The following is a 23,638-nucleotide window of genomic DNA, read 5'->3' as shown; positions in this document are numbered from 1 at the left end:
CCCAAACTTTTGAACGGTAGTGTATATATATATTTATATTTATATGTGAACATCTTGTGCGTTCCTTTTCGTGACCTAGGGCCTCCGTCACTCCGTAACGCAGGAGAGGAGGGGGGACTGTGTTCAGTCAGTGTGGTTTCTACACGGACCTATTTCGGAAAACTCACCTTCACTTCCTGTTTTGCTCCGAAGCAACAACGTGGATCCAGTGCAGCACACCGGTGTGCGATATTTGTGTTATGTGTGACCAGAGTCTGTTCACTCCCCACAATGCAGATATCCAGTGTGAATGACGTGAAGATTTACAATTTAAGCCATGGGAAATCCCTTCCAGAGGTAAGAAGAGCGGCGGTTTCCTGACGCTTAGTTACGTCCCATAGTCTAAGAAGTCGCTGCTTCCCTTGAGGCAAGCTAACTAGCTAACACAGCTAGCCGTGACAACAGAAGTCCTGACATTGTGTATTGAAAGAAAATGTCAATGTTGAAGTATATTCTACACCACCTTGATAGAACGTGTCATATAAATAAATGAACACAACTAGCTAAACAGTATAACATCATTTGAGACTGCACCATTGGTATAGTAGTGTTAATTGGCCAAGACTAAAATATTCCCAACAAAGGTAAGATCGGAATGTGTCCCTGTAACCAAGCAGTGCTTTAGTGGTCATTTTTTATGCCAAACCCCATCACCTCTTCCTCTTCATTGCAGTGGTTGTCAGATCGGAAGAAGAGACAGTTACAAAAGAAAGATGTTGGTGAGTTGACCGCTACAATGTCAGCATGTCAGACTGGGTAATTGTCTTTGAAATGTCCTTCATTATTCTGACTCTTCATATTTTTTCCCCCAGACATCCAGCGTAGGATTGAGCTCATCCAGGACTTTGAGATGCCCACGGTGTGCACCTCTATCAAAGTGTCCAGGGACGGTCAGTTCGTCCTGGCAACAGGTGAGACAAATGGCGGACAGTGTTTCGGCAAATCTGCCTTAAAAGTGAGAGGCACGTTTGACAGTCGTCAGTCGGAACAGGTCGCCATGAACACTTAGCCGCTTTTCCATTTATTTTCAGGCACTTACAAACCCAGGATTCGCTGCTACGACACCTACCAGTTGTCCCTAAAGTTTGAGCGCTGTCTGGATTCAGATGGTAAGTTAGTAGACACACCTACTTGTTGTATGGCGTTGCGTGTCATGTACTTCTAAACTGATGCATTTTCTCTCTTTCTTAAAGTTGTGGCTTTTGACATCCTGTCTGATGACTACTCGAAGGTAAGATCCTGAGGGCCCCGATACTTTACAGATGCCGTTGTATTTATTTGTTTTTATGTTCACACGGCAATAGATTTCTTATGATGTTTAGATATGAAACATATTGAATTAGGTCACTATTCTAAGTCACTGTACCCTAAAATATCAAAAGGCCCCTGAAACACTTATACGCATCTCAACTGTAAACGTCTATGTACTACTGTGTACTTCTACTTTCATTGTAACACTACAGTTACCTGACAGAGAAATGTTGATTACCTTAAAAATTCAGATTTCACTCTCAAAATATAACAATTAGAATATGATGCTTTATTATCCATTGAGGGATCCAGCATCGTATTAGAATTGAGAGCTCCACCTTGAACAGACATGAAGTACATTTAAGTGCATTGTGCTGGTAATGCCTCTCTGTCACTCTTTACTTGAAGTTAACATTTGAATGCACAACCTGCAGTTACCGTGCAGTACTGATAGTTTTACTTGAGTCATTTTTGAGTTTATCTTCTACCACTGCCTAAAGCAGTATTCCCAGTTAGATAAAGAGTTAAAAGCAAAGTCAGACAGCGCTGGTCTTGGGTCCTAAATCACTAAATCTGTCGCTAAAAAACACACCCAGTTAGCGGCTACTCGCAGTCACAAACATCGGTGAAATACACTTAGTGGAGGTCATTTCCAAATAGGTGTTGTATTAGTCGCCTGCTTTGACATAACCACCGCTTTCATCTAGCTAGCGTTAGCACGCTACATCCAACAGCAAAAGTGAACTGTAATCACTTTTGGGGATTTTATTTTATTCCTTGTAACTTCATATACAATTTGGGGAGGGGGGGGAGTTTAGCCAATGAAGAACCACCTATTAATTAACTGCATTTATATTAAGCTGTCATCAATCTCGCAGCACCAGTCATATTAACTTTTCATGACTCGGTTAAACTCTACTGTATTACCAGTGAACCGCACTAGCAGTGTTTTACACCAAGCTGCTGGATTAGCCCTGATATCTGTTAAAAACATGGTATAGCTTTGGAGATGGTTTAATGTTTCTTTATCACTACACATGAGGGGAAACTTAATTAATTCATATAATTAATTTACTTCATTGTCGAAATGGTAATGCAATTACAAGTCCATGTGTTATCAACCCTCTGTGTTTTTCAGCATTTTTACACTTGTTTTAAAACTGCCCTTCTGTTTCTGTTTCTGTCGCCGTGTCCTTACAGTTGGTGTTTCTGCACTCTGACCGCTACGTGGAGTTCCACTCCCAGCACGGACAATACTACAAGACGCGTATTCCCAAGTTCGGACGGGACTTCTCTTACCACTACCCCTCCTGTGACCTCTATTTTGTGGGCACCAGGTGAGAGATTGCATCGATGGATGTTGAGGCAACTTTGTCGCCCTGGCATGTTTTCAGGTTCATCCTGCGCATGTCGGGCGACCCCGTTAAGGTTTTTTGCTTTTCATTTTCAGTTCCGAGGTGTTCAGACTGAATCTGGAACAAGGGCGCTTCCTCAACTCACTGCAGACGGATGCTGTGTAAGTAAAACACTGTGTCGAGGTTCAGCCCGGAGAAAACATTTAAAGTGTTGCACCACTTTAAGTCTCCGTCACCGCCCTCAGCTGATGCTCATGGTGCTTGTTTCTCTTGACTTCTCAGGGAAAACAATGTGTGTGACATCAACCCCGTTCATCACTTGTTTGCCACAGGAACCTCTGAGGTAAGTGCCGTGTTTGTGTGTGTGTGTGTGTGTGTGTGTGTGTGTGTGTGTGTGTGTGTGTGTGTGTGTGTGTGTGTGTGTGTGTGTGTGTGTGTGTGTGTGTGTGTGTGTGCGTGTGTGTGCGCGTGCGCGCATTCTAGAATATACTAAGACATGTAGAGTTTGTTCCGATGCCAGTTCAGTCATTCATTCGTTCTGCTCATTTACAATACACAACAACATGTTACACAAGACTTGCTCCTACATCCTGCCTGATCAGTATTGCACATGAGCAACTCCACTGAGATGAGATAGAGACGAGATGACTCACTCGTTAAGACTTCTTCCATCTTCAGCTCTGGGGGAAAAATGATCGCTGCGTCCGGAATTGATGATGGAAGTAGCGAGCAAGTCAGCGACCTGAACCTTTCACATAAATTATAGCTGCACTTTTTTTATAGGAATTATTGTTTATTCCCTCCTAGATTAATTAATTAAAGTTATTTTTTCAGTTCTAACTGTAGAAAGGTTTTATGGGATTATTTATTTGTTGTTTACAAAGGGCTTAACCTGAGCAAAGCCACACAATAATGACATCCATGCAGGGTTAGTAGTATACAGCTGTTCATCTATATATATAGATATATATATTTAAAAGCACTGGTATTGGATGATACGCAAGCTCAAGTATCTGTAAAGGGAAAATACTACGAGATATGTTTTGAAAAATAAAAGCCCGTAATAAGGATTAATTAAAATGTGTTAAAATATCTGAAGACTTGTTTATGAACCATGCTGTATCTTTGTGCTACGTGTTCTTAAAGTAAAACGGAGCAGTCACACAGTTTGTTCAGTTACAATGCCACGAAGAGTTTCCCTTTCATCGACTGCGTTCAGTCAGAAACGGCTTGATTTCACCTGTTTTAAAACAGCTGTTTCCATATTGTTGCGTAAGATGTTTGCAGAAATCGGCTTTATTATATATATATTTTTGTTTTCCCTAATGGCAGCTCTTTCTTTTGTCTCATGTCTTTGATATCGTTTGGTATAGGCTTCATGCACCAGCTGGGCTGATAAAAATAAGTGTGCTCCATGATTTCCGAGTGCTGACGTTCAAGTTTTTCAAACCGTTACCTCTCACGTACATTAGGAGCTGCCAACACCAGATATTTTTATTGGTCTTGAAAAGAAAACACATTTTTAAAGCCATGAAGCTTCCTGAAATCTTCCCTCATTTGTCTGACCGCGTGACATCTCTTGCGTCGGACCACCAGGGCCGGGTGGAATGCTGGGACCCTCGCGTCCGGAACCGAGTGGGCACGCTGGACTGCGCCCTGAGCAGCCTCGCTGAGGGAGCAGAGTACGTAACAAGCCACCACGTTGAGATGTCCAATGCTGATGTCAGCGTGACCACATGGCACTTTTTCTTCTGCTTCTGATCCCGCCTCAAATGGCGTTTACCATCATGTCACATTTCTCTCTCTGTGTCTCACTTGTGTTTTATTCTCGACAGGGTTCAAAGCTTGCCATCGATCAGTGCGCTGAAGTTCAACGGCTCCCTCACCATGGCAGTCGGCACCAGCACAGGACAGGTGAGCTTTAAGCCACGACCCTATTTTCATGACGGCCGCAGCAGCTGGACACCGGTCAGATCAGCTGGACACCGGTCAGATCAGCTGGACACCGGTCAGATCAGCTGGACACCGGTCAGATCAGCTGGACACCGGTCAGATCAGCTGGACACCGGTCAGAGCAGCTGGACACCGGTCAGAGCGCTCCATGATACTGGTCTACGACTTTGTGTCTGTTTGCCGTTGAGAACTATCGGCTGCCCACGCGGTGCGAGATTCCTCCTTTGCTTCCTGAGCAGAGTCGGCTCACAAAGAAGTGGCTGATGTCATTTTGCCTCCCTCTAAAACTTTGCACTGTTTTCAAAAGGCGCGCAATTTAGTTTTAGTTTTTATCTGGTTTAATGTAGCTTAATGTCAGGGTTCCACTGGTGCTCCCTACGGAAAATTTGAGGAGCAGCAGCACTAAATTTACATTTAATATAGCACTTCATAGACATGCAACGCAACACATTCACATTCTTTTCCATCTTAACCATATTACTGATAGATTCTTTGGTCACAAAGTGATGTAGTGCTTTTCTGACTAAAGACACCAAATAATAAATGGTGTTGTCGAGTCTGAAGAGCTACTCCTATAAAGGTACTATGACTCTTGTTCTTAACTGATGGTCTTTTTCTTAACTATTAAATATATTTGATCATGTTTTATTGTAAAGCACTTTGTGACTTTATTTTTGAAAGGTACTTCATGAATAAAGTTCTTACTATTTGTCTCTCCTTTTCCGTGCACTGGGGCTGCATGAGTCATAGCTATATCCACCATGACCAATAAGAGGATGCTTTTTAGAAGTGAGTGCATTAGTAGCGATACTAGTATCTATCTCTCCCTCCCATTGCACTCATTGTGGGCTCGCTTGTGACCGCTGCACGATCCACCTGAAGTTACACTTGCTAATCAGACCTGCACACTGTTGATAAACGTCACTTTTTAAGCATGCAATGAATTCAATATGCGTCACCACAACACACACATTCTCGCTCCCTCCTGTCGTGTGATAAGTGATTTAAAAAAAGAAAGAAAGGAAACATATTTACAGGTTGCACTGTTACTACCAGTCATAACATGTCTAAATGTCTGCAGTGTGGATTTGCTGCTGGTTTTGATGGCTGTCACAGTCGGGGATAATACAAAGGGTCTTGGACTCATTGGGAAGCCCACCTCTTGCAGAAGAAATAGATTTCTAAATCCACCCCTTTGTCTTGAAGGTGCTGCTCTATGACCTGCGCTCCAGCCAGCCGCTGCTGGTCAAAGACCACTTCTACAACCTGCCAATCAAGTCGCTCAACTTCCATGATCAACTGGACCTGGTTGTGTCCGCCGACTCCAAGATCATAAAGATCTGGAACAAAGACACAGTAAGACTCAGTAACAGCCTTCACAGGACCCGACTCATACCCCACGTGAATGACGATGTGTTAAGGGTTGTTTTGATATTTGTGCATGAGTGTTTTTAATCATCCTCACACTATTATCAAGAGTGGACTGTCTTGATCAGTCCACACTTTCTGGCTCCATAGTTCTTATTTATTTCTATCTGTTCACCACAGGGCAAGGCCTTCTCCTCCATACAGCCTCAGACCAACATCAACGATGTCTGCATCTACCCTAACTCAGGTGAGAACCACTTCCCACACAAGATCAGGACATACGATAAAGTTCATTCATGCAGGTAAGTGTCAGAGCACCAGAAGAACAACAGGAGATTTATAGAAAAGTAACTTTAAAAATAAAAGGAGGAATAAAATAGTGTGGTGGGATAGAACCGTCTTTGACCTCAGGGTGGCGCCATCCCACAGAGTTCAAACGGTTTGACTCTGCACTTCTGCATCTGTCACTGCATACCAGGAGCCTTATTGAAGGTGAACTTTGAAATATTGTAATCATGATTTGGTCCTGACTGAGTCAGATTTCTTTTTTTATCGAAGATTTCGTTTTTAATTTGCTTTTAAATGAGGTTTCAACCTTTTTAAAGTAATACTTCACCCACAAAATGATCAGTTTGTACATCAGCTACTCACCCGTGTTACCATGATTCCCCGCCTCCACAGTGAACGCAAAATCAAAAAAGAAGAAAAGTCTTGATGATTTGAAGTGAAACAATGTCAAAACTATATCAAAACATCCTTTTACAAACTCTCAAACAATCCAAGTCTCATTTATCCAGTCGTATGCTCACTAGGGGTGCAATGGATCATTAAACTCACGGTTCGGATCACAGATTGCATCAGCACAAAAGAAGGAAGGGAGCAAATATAACTATTACAGATCCCTGACTTTTTTTTTACTGATCATTGATGATCTGCTTAAAACACTTTGGACTCGCACAGACGAGTAGCGAGTGTGAGACTGTTGATGTGGAAGTGTTTTAAATAGTACGATTTTAAGGGTATTCTGCCCTTGGATATGCAAATTCAAATCTTTATCAGCCTTTTGCCCTCTTTAATCTGCAACGGGGCCTTCACATATACATTACTGGAACTAAATCCAGTGTTTAACCCAGAGATGAGCTCCATTTATATCTGCCCTGCTGTGTCTCCTTGTCAGGTATGCTCTTCACCGCCAATGAGGATCCCAAGATGAACACGTTCTACGTCCCGGTGAGTGCAGAGACATTTACACTCCTCACTGCCGACTTTACAACCTGCAGCAGACGGGTCACGTTCACATCCTGTCCACCGGGTGCGTGTGCTGACACGCACATGCTTTATGGAGCAGTAAAGGATATTTACATGCCTCAGTGATTCAGCGGTCATCATAGGACGTGTAAGAGAAAGCAGTTGTGTGTGTGTGTGTGTGTGTATGTGTGTGTGTGTGGGCTGTTTATTTTTGCTTTCATTAACGTAGTTCTCACAAAGCCGCTGCGTGCCGAAAACCATGCAGGAAGTTGAAACGGAATCAACTTTTAGAGAAACGCAAACCCCGCGTCACGCTGCGGCGGCTCATAACCACCCAGCCACGAGGGAACAAAAGAGGTTAATCGGCATGCTGTACTAGACTACATACAATACTACGTGCTGGACAGAAAAGCATGTTAAAGACAGTACAAATACACAGTCCACACACTAGATAAAGTACAAATACACAGTCCACACACTAGATAATGTTCCAATGAACAATCCAGTGATTGCCAGCAACATCACCCGCGGTAATCAATTCACCATTCATGGGAGCATTATCTGGTGTGGGGGCTCTATTTTTAAGTGACACCACCGCATAACCCCCCGCGCTGATCGCAGCAGCGTCTGATTTGGTGTGAATGCAGCCTCAAGCTGCTGAAAGCTTGCCGTCATCAACAGACTGTCCTGTGACTCTGATATGATCTGACAGTGTTGTTGTTCTAGTGTGTGTGTGTGTGTGTGTGTGTGTGTGTGTGTGTGTGTGTGTGTGTGTGTGTGTGTGTGTGTGTGTGTGTGTGTGTGTGTGTGTGTGTGTGTGTGTGTGTGTGTGTGTGTACAGTAAACTAGACTTTGCTTAGTGTAAATGAGTACATTCCAGACGTGACGGACACAGATTTGCCGAACTCCCGGCCCTTCTGTCCTCATTAGAGAGATTACACCACCCAGCTGTTGGAATACGTGCTGGATCTACAGCTGAGAGGCGAGATTCCTGATGGCCTTGACCGAGACAGGCTTTTCCTAATACTTTCTTACATTTAACTGACCAAACAAACGAAGAATCAAAGAGATGAATTGATGAAATGGCAGCCCTAGTTGGCTCAGAGGATCAGTACCATTGTTGTCTTGTTGGGAACCCGGGTTCATCAAGTTCCCCAGATTTGTGCGTGAAAATGTGGTTGTCATCATGATCTAAAAGGAGTTCTTAATTCTGTTTAACTCTTTTCTGTCAAATATTGTGGTCCCGAATAGCTTTATTAATAATGGTGACATTCAAATTCTATTGACGTGTAGCTTTGTTCCTTTTTTTTAATGCTGCTCTGTTCATTGTGTTTAAACCCAGTAGCAATCTAGCAGCACCATAAATGACGTTTATACAACCACAATAACACAAAATCTATTTTTGGCTCCAACACTATTATAGTAATTTAAGACTAACCAATTTAATCTGATGAATCACTTTATTTAAAATGAGGATTTTGTTCATGGATTTGAATGCATAAAACATGACAATAGACACAAACATTTGAAACTTCATTTGAAAACCTCAATAGAAGCTTAGAATGTCACAAAGAAGACTTTCTGTTACAACCTTGTTATGTGTTGAACTGATAATCAGTATCAACAGCAAATGAAAAGTGTGTGTGTGTTCGTGTGTGTGTGTTCGTGTGTGTGTGTTCGTGGGAAGCAAACCTCTTGTAAAAACCAGGATTCGTCAGCCACACAGCTTTGATTATTATCACTATCAGCTCTCTGCTTAGCAATAATGAAACTGAACCAGTAATAATGAAACTGAAGAATGACCAGGATTCTGTCGACCTTTGGCCTCAGTGTGGGACTCCATGTGATGTCGTCATCTATCTGGAATGAACGGGTTCCACTAAACCGGCAAAAACACCAACTTCAGTCCTTAAGAATTCCACACATTGTTATTCTGTTAGATGTCATAGCATGAGTGGCCCTGTTTTAAACTAGACAAACTAAATAAAACAGCACTAGATAGTGGCACAAAAGAAAATACAAAGTTGAAAGTGTCGAGACATTCTGGCGAATCTTTGATTTACAGATGAGACTCGTCATTCAGGAAACAACAGTCCATAAGGCAGTGATTTAGGCCCTGTTCAAGTATCTTAATACAACAGATACATGCCATGTACATACATGTCACGCCTGATTTGGTGTGAATGCAGCGGCTTTGTGAGAACCACATTTAATGGAAGGGAAAATTATCAGCCCACACACACACACTTTTGCTTGCTTTCTCCCACACGTGTCCTCTGGTGACCCCTTCACAGGGACTCTACTGTATGTGATGAGGGACAAAATGCCGGTCCTTGACTTCAGCTGTTTTTCTCCCAAATCCGTGTTTCCTTGGAGAAACACAAAGGAGGGGCACTTCCTGGCAGTCACATGCAGGTTAGCTGCCGGGACAAGCTCTCGATCTCAATCAATGAACACATAAAACACCTGCCATGACTAAGATAACCACTCGTTTCGGCTGATTTAAAGTACTGACGAGACATAAAAGCTGAACTTTAGAACGCATTCTTGCACAGAACAACGGTTGTGGATTTTGGCCATGTCGCCCACACAGCAGTCACTTCTCACCTATATCTCTATACAGCCAGTATGGAGAGGACGAATGATTCACATTTTGTTGACAATTGAACGTGTTGTAGCTATTTATAACTCGTCGAGGCCTTCACTCAAGGCACTTTTTCCCTACTGGACAAATGGCCAGACAAGTTTTGAATATTAAGGGTGTGGCAAATAATGCTGCACAACTTCCAGGCTCCATTGGAAGGAAATCAATGGGATGAAATTAGACATGATGCAGGGCAGATTTAGCACTGAAATCAAAAGTCTAGCCCATTTTTGTAGCCTTCATCAGCAAAAAGCTGATAACATGGAATCGGTTACATCACTCTGGTTATTATTTAGATAATTAACATACCATAGCTACATGATCAGAGGTTGTGATTGCACTTGTCTTTTCAATGCGACTTTAGTCATCTTATCATGCCAGGAGGCCAGATCAGATCTAGCATTGGGATCCGATCCGAACACAATCCAGAGAGTTTATCAAACTCAGGGGAGTTTCTCTACCGCCGAGGGCCAAAGGAAGAGAGGAGGAAACGTTTTTCTGATTTGCCTGCTTCCAAATTAAATCTTCTAAATAACAAAACAGGAGACTTTTATTGTGAAAAATGTATAGGAATGTGTGTTTATCACAGAATTAGTGGAGCTTTGTTAGCGGCTATTCTTCTATAAAGTAAGACTATTAATAGTGCAGGCAGGAAGAGTAAGCAGCAAAAATAATGAAGAATTTATAGGGCATGAAATGTGTTTATCCACCGTTTCACAGCCGCTTCTTCTATGCGACCACTACTCCATCAGGAAGGTCGCATTGAAGTGTCGAATTCTCACACGCATATGCGATCCCAGCTGAATTACGATCTGGGGCGTCCAATCACAAAAGACACATTGAAAAGACGAGTGTAACCGCGGGCAGAGTAAGTAGAGTGATGTATCATCACTTTTATCAGGTCCGGCTTCAGACAGATGTCCCAGTAATGCACAAACACTGCCAGAGAATCTTTCTACATTTTACCTCCACAAATCAATTGGATTTACACCCAAAGACCGGGGAAGGTAGCTTGGAAACTAGGCAAAGCAATGTAAGTGAAGCTGTAACTAACCTTTGTAGTTCGTAACCAGTTCAGTAAAATTGAGTTCCTGAGAAGCAGTGATGCTTTTGCCATACCAGTTTGGGGTTACACGTTGGCACAATTCCACGGTTCTTTGTAAAAAGAAGGAAGAGCTAAGTCATTTCTAACTGGACTGGAAACATGAGCACGGACAGTCAGTCTATTTCAGTTTATTAACTACATGACTCGACAGTCTAAATCTGAACCGTGTGTGTGTGTGTGTGTGTGTGTGTGTGTGTGTGTGTGTGTGTGTGTGTGTGTGTGTGTGTGTGTGTGTGTGTGTGTGTGTGTGTGTGTGTGTGTGTGTGTGTGTGTGTGTGTGTGTGTGTGCGCGTGCTTTTAGGCCCTGGGCCCTGCACCTCGGTGGTGCTCCTTCCTCGACAACTTGACAGAGGAGCTGGAGGAGAGCCCGGAGAGCACCGTGTACGACGACTACAAGTTTGTGACCCGGAAGGACCTGGAAAATCTGGGTGAGAGCCTGCTGCCTTAATTCTTCCTCACAATCCTCACTCCATGTGGAAACAAATGTTATCCAACCAATTAGCCCCCCAATTAGCCCATTTACTCTGTAAGTTCGAAAGCAATGTATAACCCAAAACTATGAATCAATCTGAGCCACTTTGCCACCTAAGGGGTTTGCACTGGTGGCTAGACTACCTAACTAGAGGCCTAGAGAATGATTAAGAGGTTTTAGGTAAGAGAAGTTGTGTGTGGTTGGGGGAAGGAGGGTCGGGGGAGTGTAGACTGGAGAGGTTGAATGAACATTGGAATGCAGGCTCAGCAGTAAAGAGATCAAATGACAAGAAGCAGAGAGGTGGTTGGCTGCGGCGGAATAAAAGGCGAGGAGGGGGCCGGGAGGGGCCCGGCAGTGTTGGTTTACAGAAGCCGTGTAACGTGGCCCTGTTATGTCATGTTTGAGGCAGCATGGGCAGAGCGCGCTGAAGCGGGACCCTGGAACGCGTGCTTACTCAACGTTCACGGTGTCCCCTCTTATCGACACGATCCTACTTGTTTCAGGCTTTGACGAAATAAATATATTTTCTTTAACAATCATCCGTGCATCCTGCTGCTCCCATTCACACCCGGGCGTGAGTAATCTTGCGGTGGAGATTCTCAATGTCCCAAGGTTATTTATTGTCGTTTTACAACAGGGTTGTGCAACGACATGCAGTTTGTCGTCTGAGGACGGCAACTGATACTTCTGTATCTCTTTCCAGCACAGGAATGTTCACCTTCTTAATCTTCCTAAAGAAATGCAGCTGTTTATGAGCTTTCCTGACCAGTATAGGGAAGCGTGATGACCGTTTGATGTTGTGATGCTTTTTTCCCAGGAACTTAGAGCTGTTAACTTGATCCACCTCAGCTGCATTGTTATAGACAGGGGCATGCATCCTCAACAATCAGCTCCTTTGTTTACTGACTTTCAGCGATAGGTTGTTCTCTGAGCATTTGAATCACATATGATGTACATTGAATTTGACTGACTCTCACACCAAAGATTTCAGGTAAATCCTGAAAACAACACGACTAAGTGTCTATAGCCATGCCAACGGCTCTGTGAGGCCGTACTTCGGCATAGCTGTGTTTTGAGCTAAATGCTAACATTCGCATTAGGGCTCACTAATGATTATTTTCATTTTCTATTAATGTGACAATTATTTTCTTGATTAATCGTTAGGTATGAAATGAGATTTCTCAAAGTCTTTAAAATTCGTGTGTAGTCACTCCAGAACCCAAAGATATTGAATTTAAAATGATATAAAATAGAAAAGCAGGAAATCTCCATATTTGAGAGGTGGGAACAGCATTTTCTGCCATTTTTGCATGAAAAATGACTCACAATTAACCTACAGTTATCAGTAGGCAGAATTGCTAAGGATGGCAATGCAAACATGCTGATGTTTAGCAGGTATAGTACAGCTGTGGCTGATGAGAATGACATTGACCAGCGTGTGATGAACCACTTTGTCATGAACCAAAGTCTTTGACAAAATAATATGTTTGACCTGATGATGGTGCTAGACGAAAAATCGCAGGATCACCAAAGTTATTACAATTCATCATGAAGGGGTCATGAATGTCTATCCAACAGTTGTCAAGACATCTCACTCTGAACCACAAATACCAACCTCAGGGTGGCCCTGGAGGAAAAGTAAAGGGGAACACAAAATTCTGCAGGATTCATCATCTGGGAACCATGATTGACTAGGGTTGGGTACCGAAACCCGGTGCCAATATGGCACCGGTACCTATACGACCGGTACCTACCGGACCGAAACGCAACGCAGATTTCGGTGCTTCTTTTCGGTGCCTGAGCCGATTGAAATACTTTTTTTAACACTACTCTGATGACTCCGTCCTGGCAGCAGGTAACGATAGCTACCGTTTGTATAGCTACAGCAGCTAGCTAGCCATCAACCTTTTAACAGAGAAAATGCCGAAAGGTAAACGGTCAGAAGTGTGGCTGTTTTTATTTTGAAAGTCTGTTGCTCACTGGCAGCGGTGGAGGAATGGAGACTACTGGACATCGCTGCGGTAAAGTCAGCAGACACTCAGGTCTCCGTGGTCAACTCAGCAGACACTTACATGTTAGTGACCTATACGCTGAAATTCACGGTAAACGCATTCAAACGGCACAGATCGGGAGCGAGCGAAGGACTTTGAAAGTTAGCGGAAAGATTTAACGTGAGACAACATCCGGTTTCTTCAGAAGAACATCCGGTCTTCAGAATGAGATGCCAACAAAGTATGAATTAAATTCACATTAAGTATAAAACATGCTACCTGCATCTCGTGAGTTAAAGGGAAAATACACCTACATTGTGCGTAAGTGTGTCTTTATTCTTTGATCGCTGGGTAACCATCATCACCTCTGAGTTACAGCATTATATTGATGAACAGTAGAGCTGCATTCACATGCTCTGTCATGAAGACGACACACATTTAGATGAAACGTGCTCAAACAATGTATTCCTGTTGCACAGCAGTGGAACGTTTCACATGAAGTCACACACTGAGCACAGATAGTGAAGAGATAGAACTGCTACTGTGTAAAGGGAATACTGCTGTTAAAAAGAACCTTATTTGTTTAAAGTGTTTGCAAACCAAATGTTATTGCACTTTTGTTCATATAGCAGTACTTTTAAAATAAAAGTGCAAAATACACTACCTTTGAATTAATTATTGAACTTTGCCATAACAATGAGATTAATCGCAAAAAATCCATGCGATTACAAATTGTAATCGTTGCCCAGCACTAATATGTATAGTATACTTTAAACAGTTAAATATATTGTTAAATTTGACTTGGCAATAAAAAAAGTATCTGTTCAGGCACCGTTTAGGCACCGGTATCGTTTTAAAAGTATCGTTTTAGCACCGGTATCGGAAAAAACCCAAACGATACCCATCCCTATGATTGACTCAACCAAGTTTTTTGCAAATCCATGTAGAACATGTTGAGATATTTCACTAGTTGAGTACTATTTGATGCTGTGGCATCACAGCGAAAGTCAGACAATCACCAACATCATTAACCAATTGCATGGTTGTCCATTGGGTGGTTGTCAAGATATTTCAATAAGAAATCTAAATCATCAACCTCACGGTGATGATAGTGGAAATGTAGGGGATCACGAGAGTTGGTAGCATTTATCCTCTGGGGATCATGAATGTGTGCGTAAAAAAGTAATTGTAATCCATTCAATAGTTGTTGATATATTTCATTATGAACCAAAGTGGCGAGGTGAATGGCTCATAAATGGCTGCTTGAATTTTTTTTTATTATCATTAATCTATTTAGCCAAGTCCAGATTGTGATTTCTGTGTGTTTTGCTTATTTGTGTCAGGTTTGTCTCACCTGGTGGGATCATCTCTCCTGAGAGCCTACATGCACGGCTATTTCATGGACATCCGGCTTTATCACAAGGTAAACACACCTTCAAATAATTAGCAGAGTTGTTCAATTTTAACTGATCGTGATGTAACAGATGAAAGCTGTTGTAAAAGTGTCTCAAAGAGGTGTGTTGCTTAGATTTGACGGATTTGTTTTTGCTGTTTCGTTTGGCCGCAGGTCAAAAGCATGGCCAATCCTTTCGCATACGAGGAGTATCGCAAGGATCAGATCCGCCAGAAGATCGAGGAGTCCAGGACCCAGAGAGTGCAGGTTAAGGTGAGCGTCTCGTCTTTCCTCTCGTGATTTAAAGCGTTAACGTGCCATCGTTCCATTAACGCCCCTGTACATCCTTTCTCTTCCTCTCTCATCGTTAGCATGTATTCCTTTAGCTTAGTAATTCATTGATGATGTCAGTGAAAATGTACAAGTTGCCTCACAACCCTGTGTGATTAACCGTGTTTCTGTGTGTTCTGGCTGAGACAGAAGCTGCCCAAGGTAAACAAGGAGCTGGCCCTCAAGCTGATGGAGGAGGGTGACGACGAGGCAGAGCTGGCTTCTCGGAAAAAGAAGGGCAAGGTAGGAAAACACAGATTGCAAAATCAAGGTCGTTATGTCTCGACAGAGACAGAGTGTCATACTCTGAAAATAACGGCCACTGGAGGAGAACGCACACACCCAAGGGCTGAAACACGAACAGAAGGGCCTGAGTATTTCAGCGCGCCATGTCTACCAGGGGAGCAGCTGAGAACTAACATAATGACGGGACAAGTTAGCTGTTAGCGAGCTAATGATAGCCGTGTGTCGGCAAGCTACTGTGACTGAAAACACAACACTGCATAACTCACAGGAATATAGTTAACCTAAAACTGACATTTGGACTGAATGCTTGCTGCACAGGTAACATTAGAAATGTCAGGATCCACAGTGTTCCCATTCTTGCTGCTGATGTCGCTCAGAGGTTCAGTTCTTTGGCATGAATGTGACAAGGAGGCACCTTCACACAATACAAAGTCAATAGAGAGTGATGCATTGGGACTTAATTACACTCTGGTGCCATTAGCATTTCTTAGGTCTCTGAATTCACAGACTCTAAAGAAACTCAGTTGACGCTTTTAATATTGAAATCAAGTTTCATTGTATCTGTCTGTACCTCCTCTGCTGGAGGAAAAAGCACCAACCCTAATTCCCCCCCCCCCCCCCAACCTTTCACACGCGCAGGCTCTCCCCAGCGTCCTGGGAGACGACCGCTTCAAGGTGATGTTCGAAAACCCGGACTACCAGGTGGACGCGCAGAGCGAGGAGTTCCGCCTCCTCAACCCCATCGTCTCCAAGGTGGGACAGAAGAGGCAGAAGAAGCTGCGTCTGCTGGTCCAGCAGGCTGCCGCTTCCCAACAGGTAACGCACGCGTGGCAGAGCCCCGCCTACAGACTGATTTCCATCCAATGTGAATCAATTGTCCCGCAGTGGCTCCCGATAACTTAAAAAAAAAAAAATACACAAGCGTGAGGTCTACCCGGACACTTTTTAGTTGTGCACCGTTAAGCAACTGGTGCTGAGGTCAGCATAACAGGCTGGTTGGCGTGCAAGTCTGTTTCACTATGGCGAGCGCAAATATTGTGTTTAAGACGAGGACTGTGTGTGGGCGTTGCTCCGCCATCGTTGGGATAAAACAATTACAGAAGTAATTTCCCATTACTTTATAGCTATAGCAAGTTTATTTCTATAGCACATTTCTTACACAGGGAAATTCAGTGTGTTTTACATAAATAAAAACAGAAAGCACCATCCATACATAGGATATGATTTTAAAAGATTGTGTAAAATACATGAAATACTAATTTAACAGAGATTGGTATAATTAAAAGATAATTAAAAGAAAGTAAGTACATAAATAGAATAAAGACACAGTAAGAATATAGCATAGGATGAGGCTTCTCTAGACTCTGCATAGGATGAGGCTTCTCTAGACTTTGCATAAGATGAGGCTTCTCTAGACTCTGCATAGGATGAGGCTTCTCTAGACTCTGCATAGGATGAGGCTTCTCTAGACTCTGCATAAGATGAGGCTTCTCTAGACTCTGCATAGGATGAGGCTTCTCTAGACTCTGCATAGGATGAGGCTTCTCTAGACTCTGCATAGGATGAGGCTTCTCTAGACTCTGCATAAGATGAGGCTTCTCTAGACTCTGCATAAGATGAGGCTTCTCTAGACTCTGCATAAGATGAGGCTTCTCTAGACTTTGCATAAGATGAGGCTTCTCTAGACTCTGCATAAGATGAGGCTTCTCTAGACTCTGCATAGGATGAGGCTTCTCTAGACTGCATAAGATGAGGCTTCTCTAGACTCTGCATAAGATGAGGCTTCTCTAGACTCTGCATAGGATGAGGCTTCTCTAGACTCTTCATAGGATGAGGCTTCTCTAGACTCTGCATAAGATGAGGCTTCTCTAGACTCTGCATAGGATGAGGCTTCTCTAGACTCTGCATAGGATGAGGCTTCTCTAGACTGCATAAGATGAGGCTTCTCTAGACTCTGCATAAGATGAGGCTTCTCTAGACTTTGCATAAGATGAGGCTTCTCTAGACTCTGCATAGGATGAGGCTTCTCTAGACTCTGCATAGGATGAGGCTTCTCTAGACTCTGCATAAGATGAGGCTTCTCTAGACTCTGCATAGGATGAGGCTTCTCTAGACTCTGCATAGAATGAGGCTTCTCTAGACTGCATAAGATGAGGCTTCTCTAGACTCTGCATAAGATGAGGCTTCTCTAGACTCTGCATAAGATGAGGCTTCTCTAGACTCTGCATAAGATGAGGCTTCTCTAGACTCTGCATAGGATGAGGCTTCTCTAGACTCTGCATAAGATGAGGCTTCTCTAGACTCTGCATAGGATGAGGCTTCTCTAGACTCTGCATAAGATGAGGCTTCTCTAGACTCTGCATAAGATGAGGCTTCTCTAGACTCTGCATAGGATGAGGCTTCTCTAGACTCTGCATAAGATGAGGCTTCTCTAGACTCTGCATAAGATGAGGCTTCTCTAGACTCTGCATAGGATGAGGCTTCTCTAGACTCTGCATAAGATGAGGCTTCTCTAGACTCTGCATAGGATGAGGCTTCTCTAGACTCTGCATAAGATGAGGCTTCTCTAGACTCTGCATAAGATGAGGCTTCTCTAGACTCTGCATAAGATGAGGCTTCTCTAGACTCTGCATAAGATGAGGCTTCTCTAGACTCTGCATAAGATGAGGCTTCTCTAGACTCTGCATAGGATGAGGCTTCTCTAGACTCTGCATAAGATGAGGCTTCTCTAGACTCTGCATAAGATGAGGCTTCTCTAGACTCTGCATAAGATGAGGCTTCTCTAGACTCTGCATAGGATGAGGCTTCTCTAGACTCTGCATAAGATGAGGCTTCTCTAGACTCTGCATAGGATGAGGCTTCTCTAGACTCTGCATAAGATGAGGCTTCTCTAGACTCTGCATAAGATGAGGCTTCTCTAGACTCTGCATAAGATGAGGCTTCTCTAGACTCTGCATAGGATGAGGCTTCTCTAGACTCTGCATAAGATGAGGCTTCTCTAGACTCTGCATAAGATGAGGCTTCTCTAGACTCTGCATAGGATGAGGCTTCTCTAGACTCTGCATAAGATGAGGCTTCTCTAGACTCTGCATAAGATGAGGCTTCTCTAGACTCTGCATAAGATGAGGCTTCTCTAGACTCTGCATAGGATGAGGCTTCTCTAGACTCTGCATAGGATGAGGCTTCTCTAGACTCTGCATAAGATGAGGCTTCTCTAGACTCTGCATAAGATGAGGCTTCTCTAGACTCTGCATAAGATGAGGCTTCTCTAGACTCTGCATAAGATGAGGCTTCTCTAGACTCTGCATAAGATGAGGCTTCTCTAGACTCTGCATAGGATGAGGCTTCTCTAGACTCTGCATAAGATGAGGCTTCTCTAGACTCTGCATAGGATGAGGCTTCTCTAGACTCTGCATAGGATGAGGCTTCTCTAGACTCTGCATAGGATGAGGCTTCTCTAGACTCTGCATAAGATGAGGCTTCTCTAGACTCTGCATAAGATGAGGCTTCTCTAGACTCTGCATAGGATGAGGCTTCTCTAGACTCTGAATAAGATGAGGCTTCTCTAGACTCTGCATAAGATGAGGCTTCTCTAGACTCTGCATAAGATGAGGCTTCTCTAGACTCTGCATAGGATGAGGCTTCTCTAGACTCTGCATAAGATGAGGCTTCTCTAGACTCTGCATAAGATGAGGCTTCTCTAGACTCTGCATAGGATGAGGCTTCTCTAGACTCTGCATAAGATGAGGCTTCTCTAGACTCTGCATAAGATGAGGCTTCTCTAGACTCTGCATAAGATGAGGCTTCTCTAGACTCTGCATAAGATGAGGCTTCTCTAGACTCTGCATAAGATGAGGCTTCTCTAGACTCTGCATAAGATGAGGCTTCTCTAGACTCTGCATAAGATGAGGCTTCTCTAGACTCTGCATAGGATGAGGCTTCTCTAGACTCTGCATAAGATGAGGCTTCTCTAGACTCTGCATAAGATGAGGCTTCTCTAGACTCTGCATAGGATGAGGCTTCTCTAGACTCTGCATAAGATGAGGCTTCTCTAGACTCTGCATAGGATGAGGCTTCTCTAGACTCTGCATAGGATGAGGCTTCTCTAGACTCTGCATAGGATGAGGCTTCTCTAGACTCTGCATAAGATGAGGCTTCTCTAGACTCTGCATAAGATGAGGCTTCTCTAGACTCTGCATAGGATGAGGCTTCTCTAGACTCTGCATAAGATGAGGCTTCTCTAGACTCTGCATAAGATGAGGCTTCTCTAGACTCTGCATAAGATGAGGCTTCTCTAGACTCTGCATAGGATGAGGCTTCTCTAGACTCTGCATAAGATGAGGCTTCTCTAGACTCTGCATAAGATGAGGCTTCTCTAGACTCTGCATAGGATGAGGCTTCTCTAGACTCTGCATAAGATGAGGCTTCTCTAGACTCTGCATAAGATGAGGCTTCTCTAGACTCTGCATAAGATGAGGCTTCTCTAGACTCTGCATAGGATGAGGCTTCTCTAGACTCTGCATAAGATGAGGCTTCTCTAGACTCTGCATAAGATGAGGCTTCTCTAGACTCTGCATAGGATGAGGCTTCTCTAGACTCTGCATAAGATGAGGCTTCTCTAGACTCTGCATAAGATGAGGCTTCTCTAGACTCTGCATAAGATGAGGCTTCTCTAGACTCTGCATAAGATGAGGCTTCTCTAGACTCTGCATAAGATGAGGCTTCTCTAGACTCTGCATAAGATGAGGCTTCTCTAGACTCTGCATAAGATGAGGCTTCTCTAGACTCTGCATAGGATGAGGCTTCTCTAGACTCTGCATAAGATGAGGCTTCTCTAGACTCTGCATAAGATGAGGCTTCTCTAGACTCTGCATAAGATGAGGCTTCTCTAGACTCTGCATAAGATGAGGCTTCTCTAGACTCTGCATAAGATGAGGCTTCTCTAGACTCTGCATAAGATGAGGCTTCTCTAGACTCTGCATAAGATGAGGCTTCTCTAGACTCTGCATAGGATGAGGCTTCTCTAGACTTTGCATAAGATGAGGCTTCTCTAGACTCTGCATAAGATGAGGCTTCTCTAGACTCTGCATAGGATGAGGCTTCTCTAGACTCTGCATAAGATGAGGCTTCTCTAGACTCTGCATAAGATGAGGCTTCTCTAGACTCTGCATAAGATGAGGCTTCTCTAGACTCTGCATAGGATGAGGCTTCTCTAGACTCTGCATAGGATGAGGCTTCTCTAGACTCTGCATAGGATGAGGCTTCTCTAGACTCTGCATAGGATGAGGCTTCTCTAGACTCTGCATAAGATGAGGCTTCTCTAGACTCTGCATAGGAATTTTGTCAGGAAAGACTACCGCATACATAACTCTGGCTTTGTGACGTCCCCATCCAGGCGGATGAGGACAATGAGGAGCCCGAGGGGCGAGCCAGCTCTGAGGAGGAGAGCTCAGACGACGATGACAAGAGCTGGGTGGAGGAGGTGAGGGAGCAGCGGAGGCTGATCCGGGAGGAGGGCCGGGACCGCCGGAGGCAGGGGAGGAAGGAAGCGGACCGCAACACCATCCTGCTTGAGAGGGACCAGAGCGGAGGAGAGGAAACCTCAAACATGGCCGAGGGCAAGAAGACAAGTCAGCCTCAGTATTTTCAGATCAAAGCTGGGGAGGAGTTCAGAAGTTTTAACGACGTGGCCCACAAGCAGAGACTACAAAAGTATGTATTTTGTATATGTATCAAATGGAACTGTTGGGGTGGGGGATAACCTGACCTGACCTGTCCAGCTATGGAAGACGCTTCTAAATGAATAGATTTACAAACCTAACTCAATAAATATCAATTTGAATTATAATAAAAGACAAATAACTGTACACTGTTTGGTATATTGTGTCTGAGGAATGTTTGTTTTTCTTCCAGGGCTTCTTTGGAGGACCGTCTGAAGTTGGAGGAGCACTCAGGGACCAGCAACATGACCGACACCGCAGTCGGCAGCAAGCAGCTGACCTTCACTCTCAAAAAGGTGAACTGTTCACTTGGTGTACCGTCCTCTCACTCTCCCGTACCTCACTCCTTTGTTCAAAGCAATGAAGTACACGTATAAGCCCCCAACAGCTGTATCTGCTAAAAACCAACTAGTGCAGCCAATTGTCCAAGCTGGTTTGCAGATGGATTTGTGAGGAGGAGGTTTAACTTCACATAGTCTTAAAAAACATTATTGTTTTTTAAAAGGCTACCTAAAGCCCCTTTCCTTCAGGACTGAAGACCCACAAACACCCGATAACATCTGGCTTTCTGTCAACAGGGATTTCAGGAATTATTATAATTTATTCTACAGACAAAAAACACAATAAGATCCCTTTAAAACAAGCAAAAGTTACCTCGCTTGACGGAAACAAACTCATCAAAACGGTCTTTTGTTTGTCTCTCCACTGTTTCAACAATCAACTCTGCTTTGAGAGTTTTTATAGAGAGACTGAATTAGTAACACATTCTTATTTTTAAAAGAACATATTCACTGTTCACTAACTCTGGTGCCGGCTGGCGTAGCCGTGACCTTGAACACACCAGATACACCAGATAAAATCCCCATAATGGTATACTTGTCTACTGACCCTGGGAAAGGAGTCTCTCGCCTATTTCTATCGGGTTTTCCCGCGTCATAAAAACCCAAATATGTACATAAATGTAGGTGTAAAAAGGGTTTAATGCACACTGTAGACACAATTATTGAATAGCTGCAATCTGATAAAACTACTATTAATACTATTTAAACATGATCGGTTACATACAGTAATTTCTTACTAAAATATACAGACTAAATAGAAAAGAGCATTAATGTACAATATTCTCATCCCCTGGCCTGGCCCTACCTGGAAGCGAGTAATGGTTAATACTGCCCCCCCCAAGAATGCGCTATTAGGAGGTTTGAAACACAAAGCGGGACAGAATTTCTGAAACATGCATTTTTCCGTCTTCATTTGCAGTCGGAGCAGCAGAGGAAGCAGCAGCAGGCGGAATGGGAACACCACGAGGAGAGGAGGAAGCTGAGGCGCTCGGCCGGACACCTGAGCAGCGAACGCGGCGGGAGAGGACGCGGCGGGAGAGGACGTGGCGGGAGAGGACGTGGCGGAGGCGGCGGGAGAGGACGTGGCGGAAGAGGAGGAGGAGGCGGGGGAAGAGGAGGAGGTGGCGGGGGAAGAGGAGGAGGCGGGGGAAGCGGAGGAGGGAGAGGCCGCTACTGAGAGGGGTGGCCTACTCACCCAGGACCAAAACTGGTCCTGGGTGAGGACTACAGAAGCATTGCTGGCACAGTCCTCAGCTCACATCGAGGTTTTGTAGCGGCTCTCATTAACTCAACTTCCAAGTGTATGGGTTTTACGAGACAGACTGGAGATGCTGCACAAAGTGGCAAAGACTGACATTGATGAACAGACAAGCTGTTCCTGGGTGGTCTGTGTTCAGCTGCTCTCTGAAAATTCAGAGCACATTGAAAAAAAACGATTACTTATGTCGCTGCCTTTGTGCATATAATGCTTATGCCATTATTCAAAAGTACCTTGACTACTTTTTTTTTTTTAAGCAGGGACGTCCCCAGAGGAATGAAGAACTGAATGGACTTGACCTGCCTTGTCTCAGGCGTCTGTAGTTTGTTAGACGTGCTCCTCAGTTGAGCCTACTATTTCAGTCACTGGAAGGGGAGGAAATGGATGCTTTTGCAAAAACAAAGTTTGTATTTTTAATGCTCTCTTTTATTACTGTAGATTGTTAAGCCAACACCGGCTTAACAACACTTGTACAGTATATTATATTTGGTACAACACTTGCTCGTCGTCTTTGCTTTTATTGCCAAAATGTCTCGATCAAACTAGAGCAGCAGGAAGTAAGAGAAGGGAAGGAGAAAAATGTGAATGAAGAACTTTTCTCTCGCTCTTTCCCCCGCCAACAACTGCAGTTCTTGGAAACTGGGTGGGGTGGGGGGGGGGGGGGGGGGGGGGGGGGGGTTTCAGTCCTCGGCATGCCAACACTGGCCCCCAGGCTCATTTGATGTCGCCACGCTTTTGCACCATGAGCCATCCGTCTGTATTTCGCGACAGCGTGAACAACGCCTCATTGAGGAGAAATCCATTAAATTAGCATGTTGAACAACAAATGCTGCAAGAACCAAACGTGATTTCAACGCTGTAACCTTTAGAGGAATAACTCAGCGGTTTGGGAAATGAACTTATTTGCTGTCTGCCTGAGAGTTG

The 23,638-nt window shown here is 43.8% G+C and overlaps 1 protein-coding gene across 1 annotated transcript; it reads left to right on the top strand.

Moving 5' to 3' along the window:
- Window positions 1–207: 207 nt before the first annotated feature.
- On the top strand, window positions 208–23,214 carry nol10 (nucleolar protein 10). Its single transcript, XM_079174293.1, has 21 exons — window positions 208–336; window positions 713–758; window positions 852–950; window positions 1,071–1,148; window positions 1,233–1,270; window positions 2,491–2,627; window positions 2,741–2,806; window positions 2,928–2,988; window positions 4,242–4,327; window positions 4,481–4,559; window positions 5,805–5,954; window positions 6,147–6,213; window positions 7,144–7,196; window positions 11,265–11,391; window positions 14,770–14,849; window positions 14,994–15,092; window positions 15,300–15,392; window positions 16,035–16,211; window positions 20,791–21,107; window positions 21,309–21,411; window positions 22,376–23,214. The coding sequence occupies exons 1-21, from the start codon at window positions 271–273 to the stop codon at window positions 22,631–22,633; spliced, it is 2,280 nt and encodes a 759-aa protein (XP_079030419.1). The 5' UTR covers window positions 208–270; the 3' UTR covers window positions 22,634–23,214.
- The last annotated feature ends 424 nt before the right edge of the window (window positions 23,215–23,638 follow it).

This window comes from Pholis gunnellus, assembly GCF_910591455.1.
Source record: "Pholis gunnellus genome assembly, chromosome: 15".
Taxonomy (NCBI): Eukaryota; Metazoa; Chordata; class Actinopteri; order Perciformes; family Pholidae; genus Pholis; species Pholis gunnellus.
The sequence above is the reverse complement of the archived record's forward strand: the minus strand, read 5'-3'. Positions and strand labels throughout refer to the sequence as shown.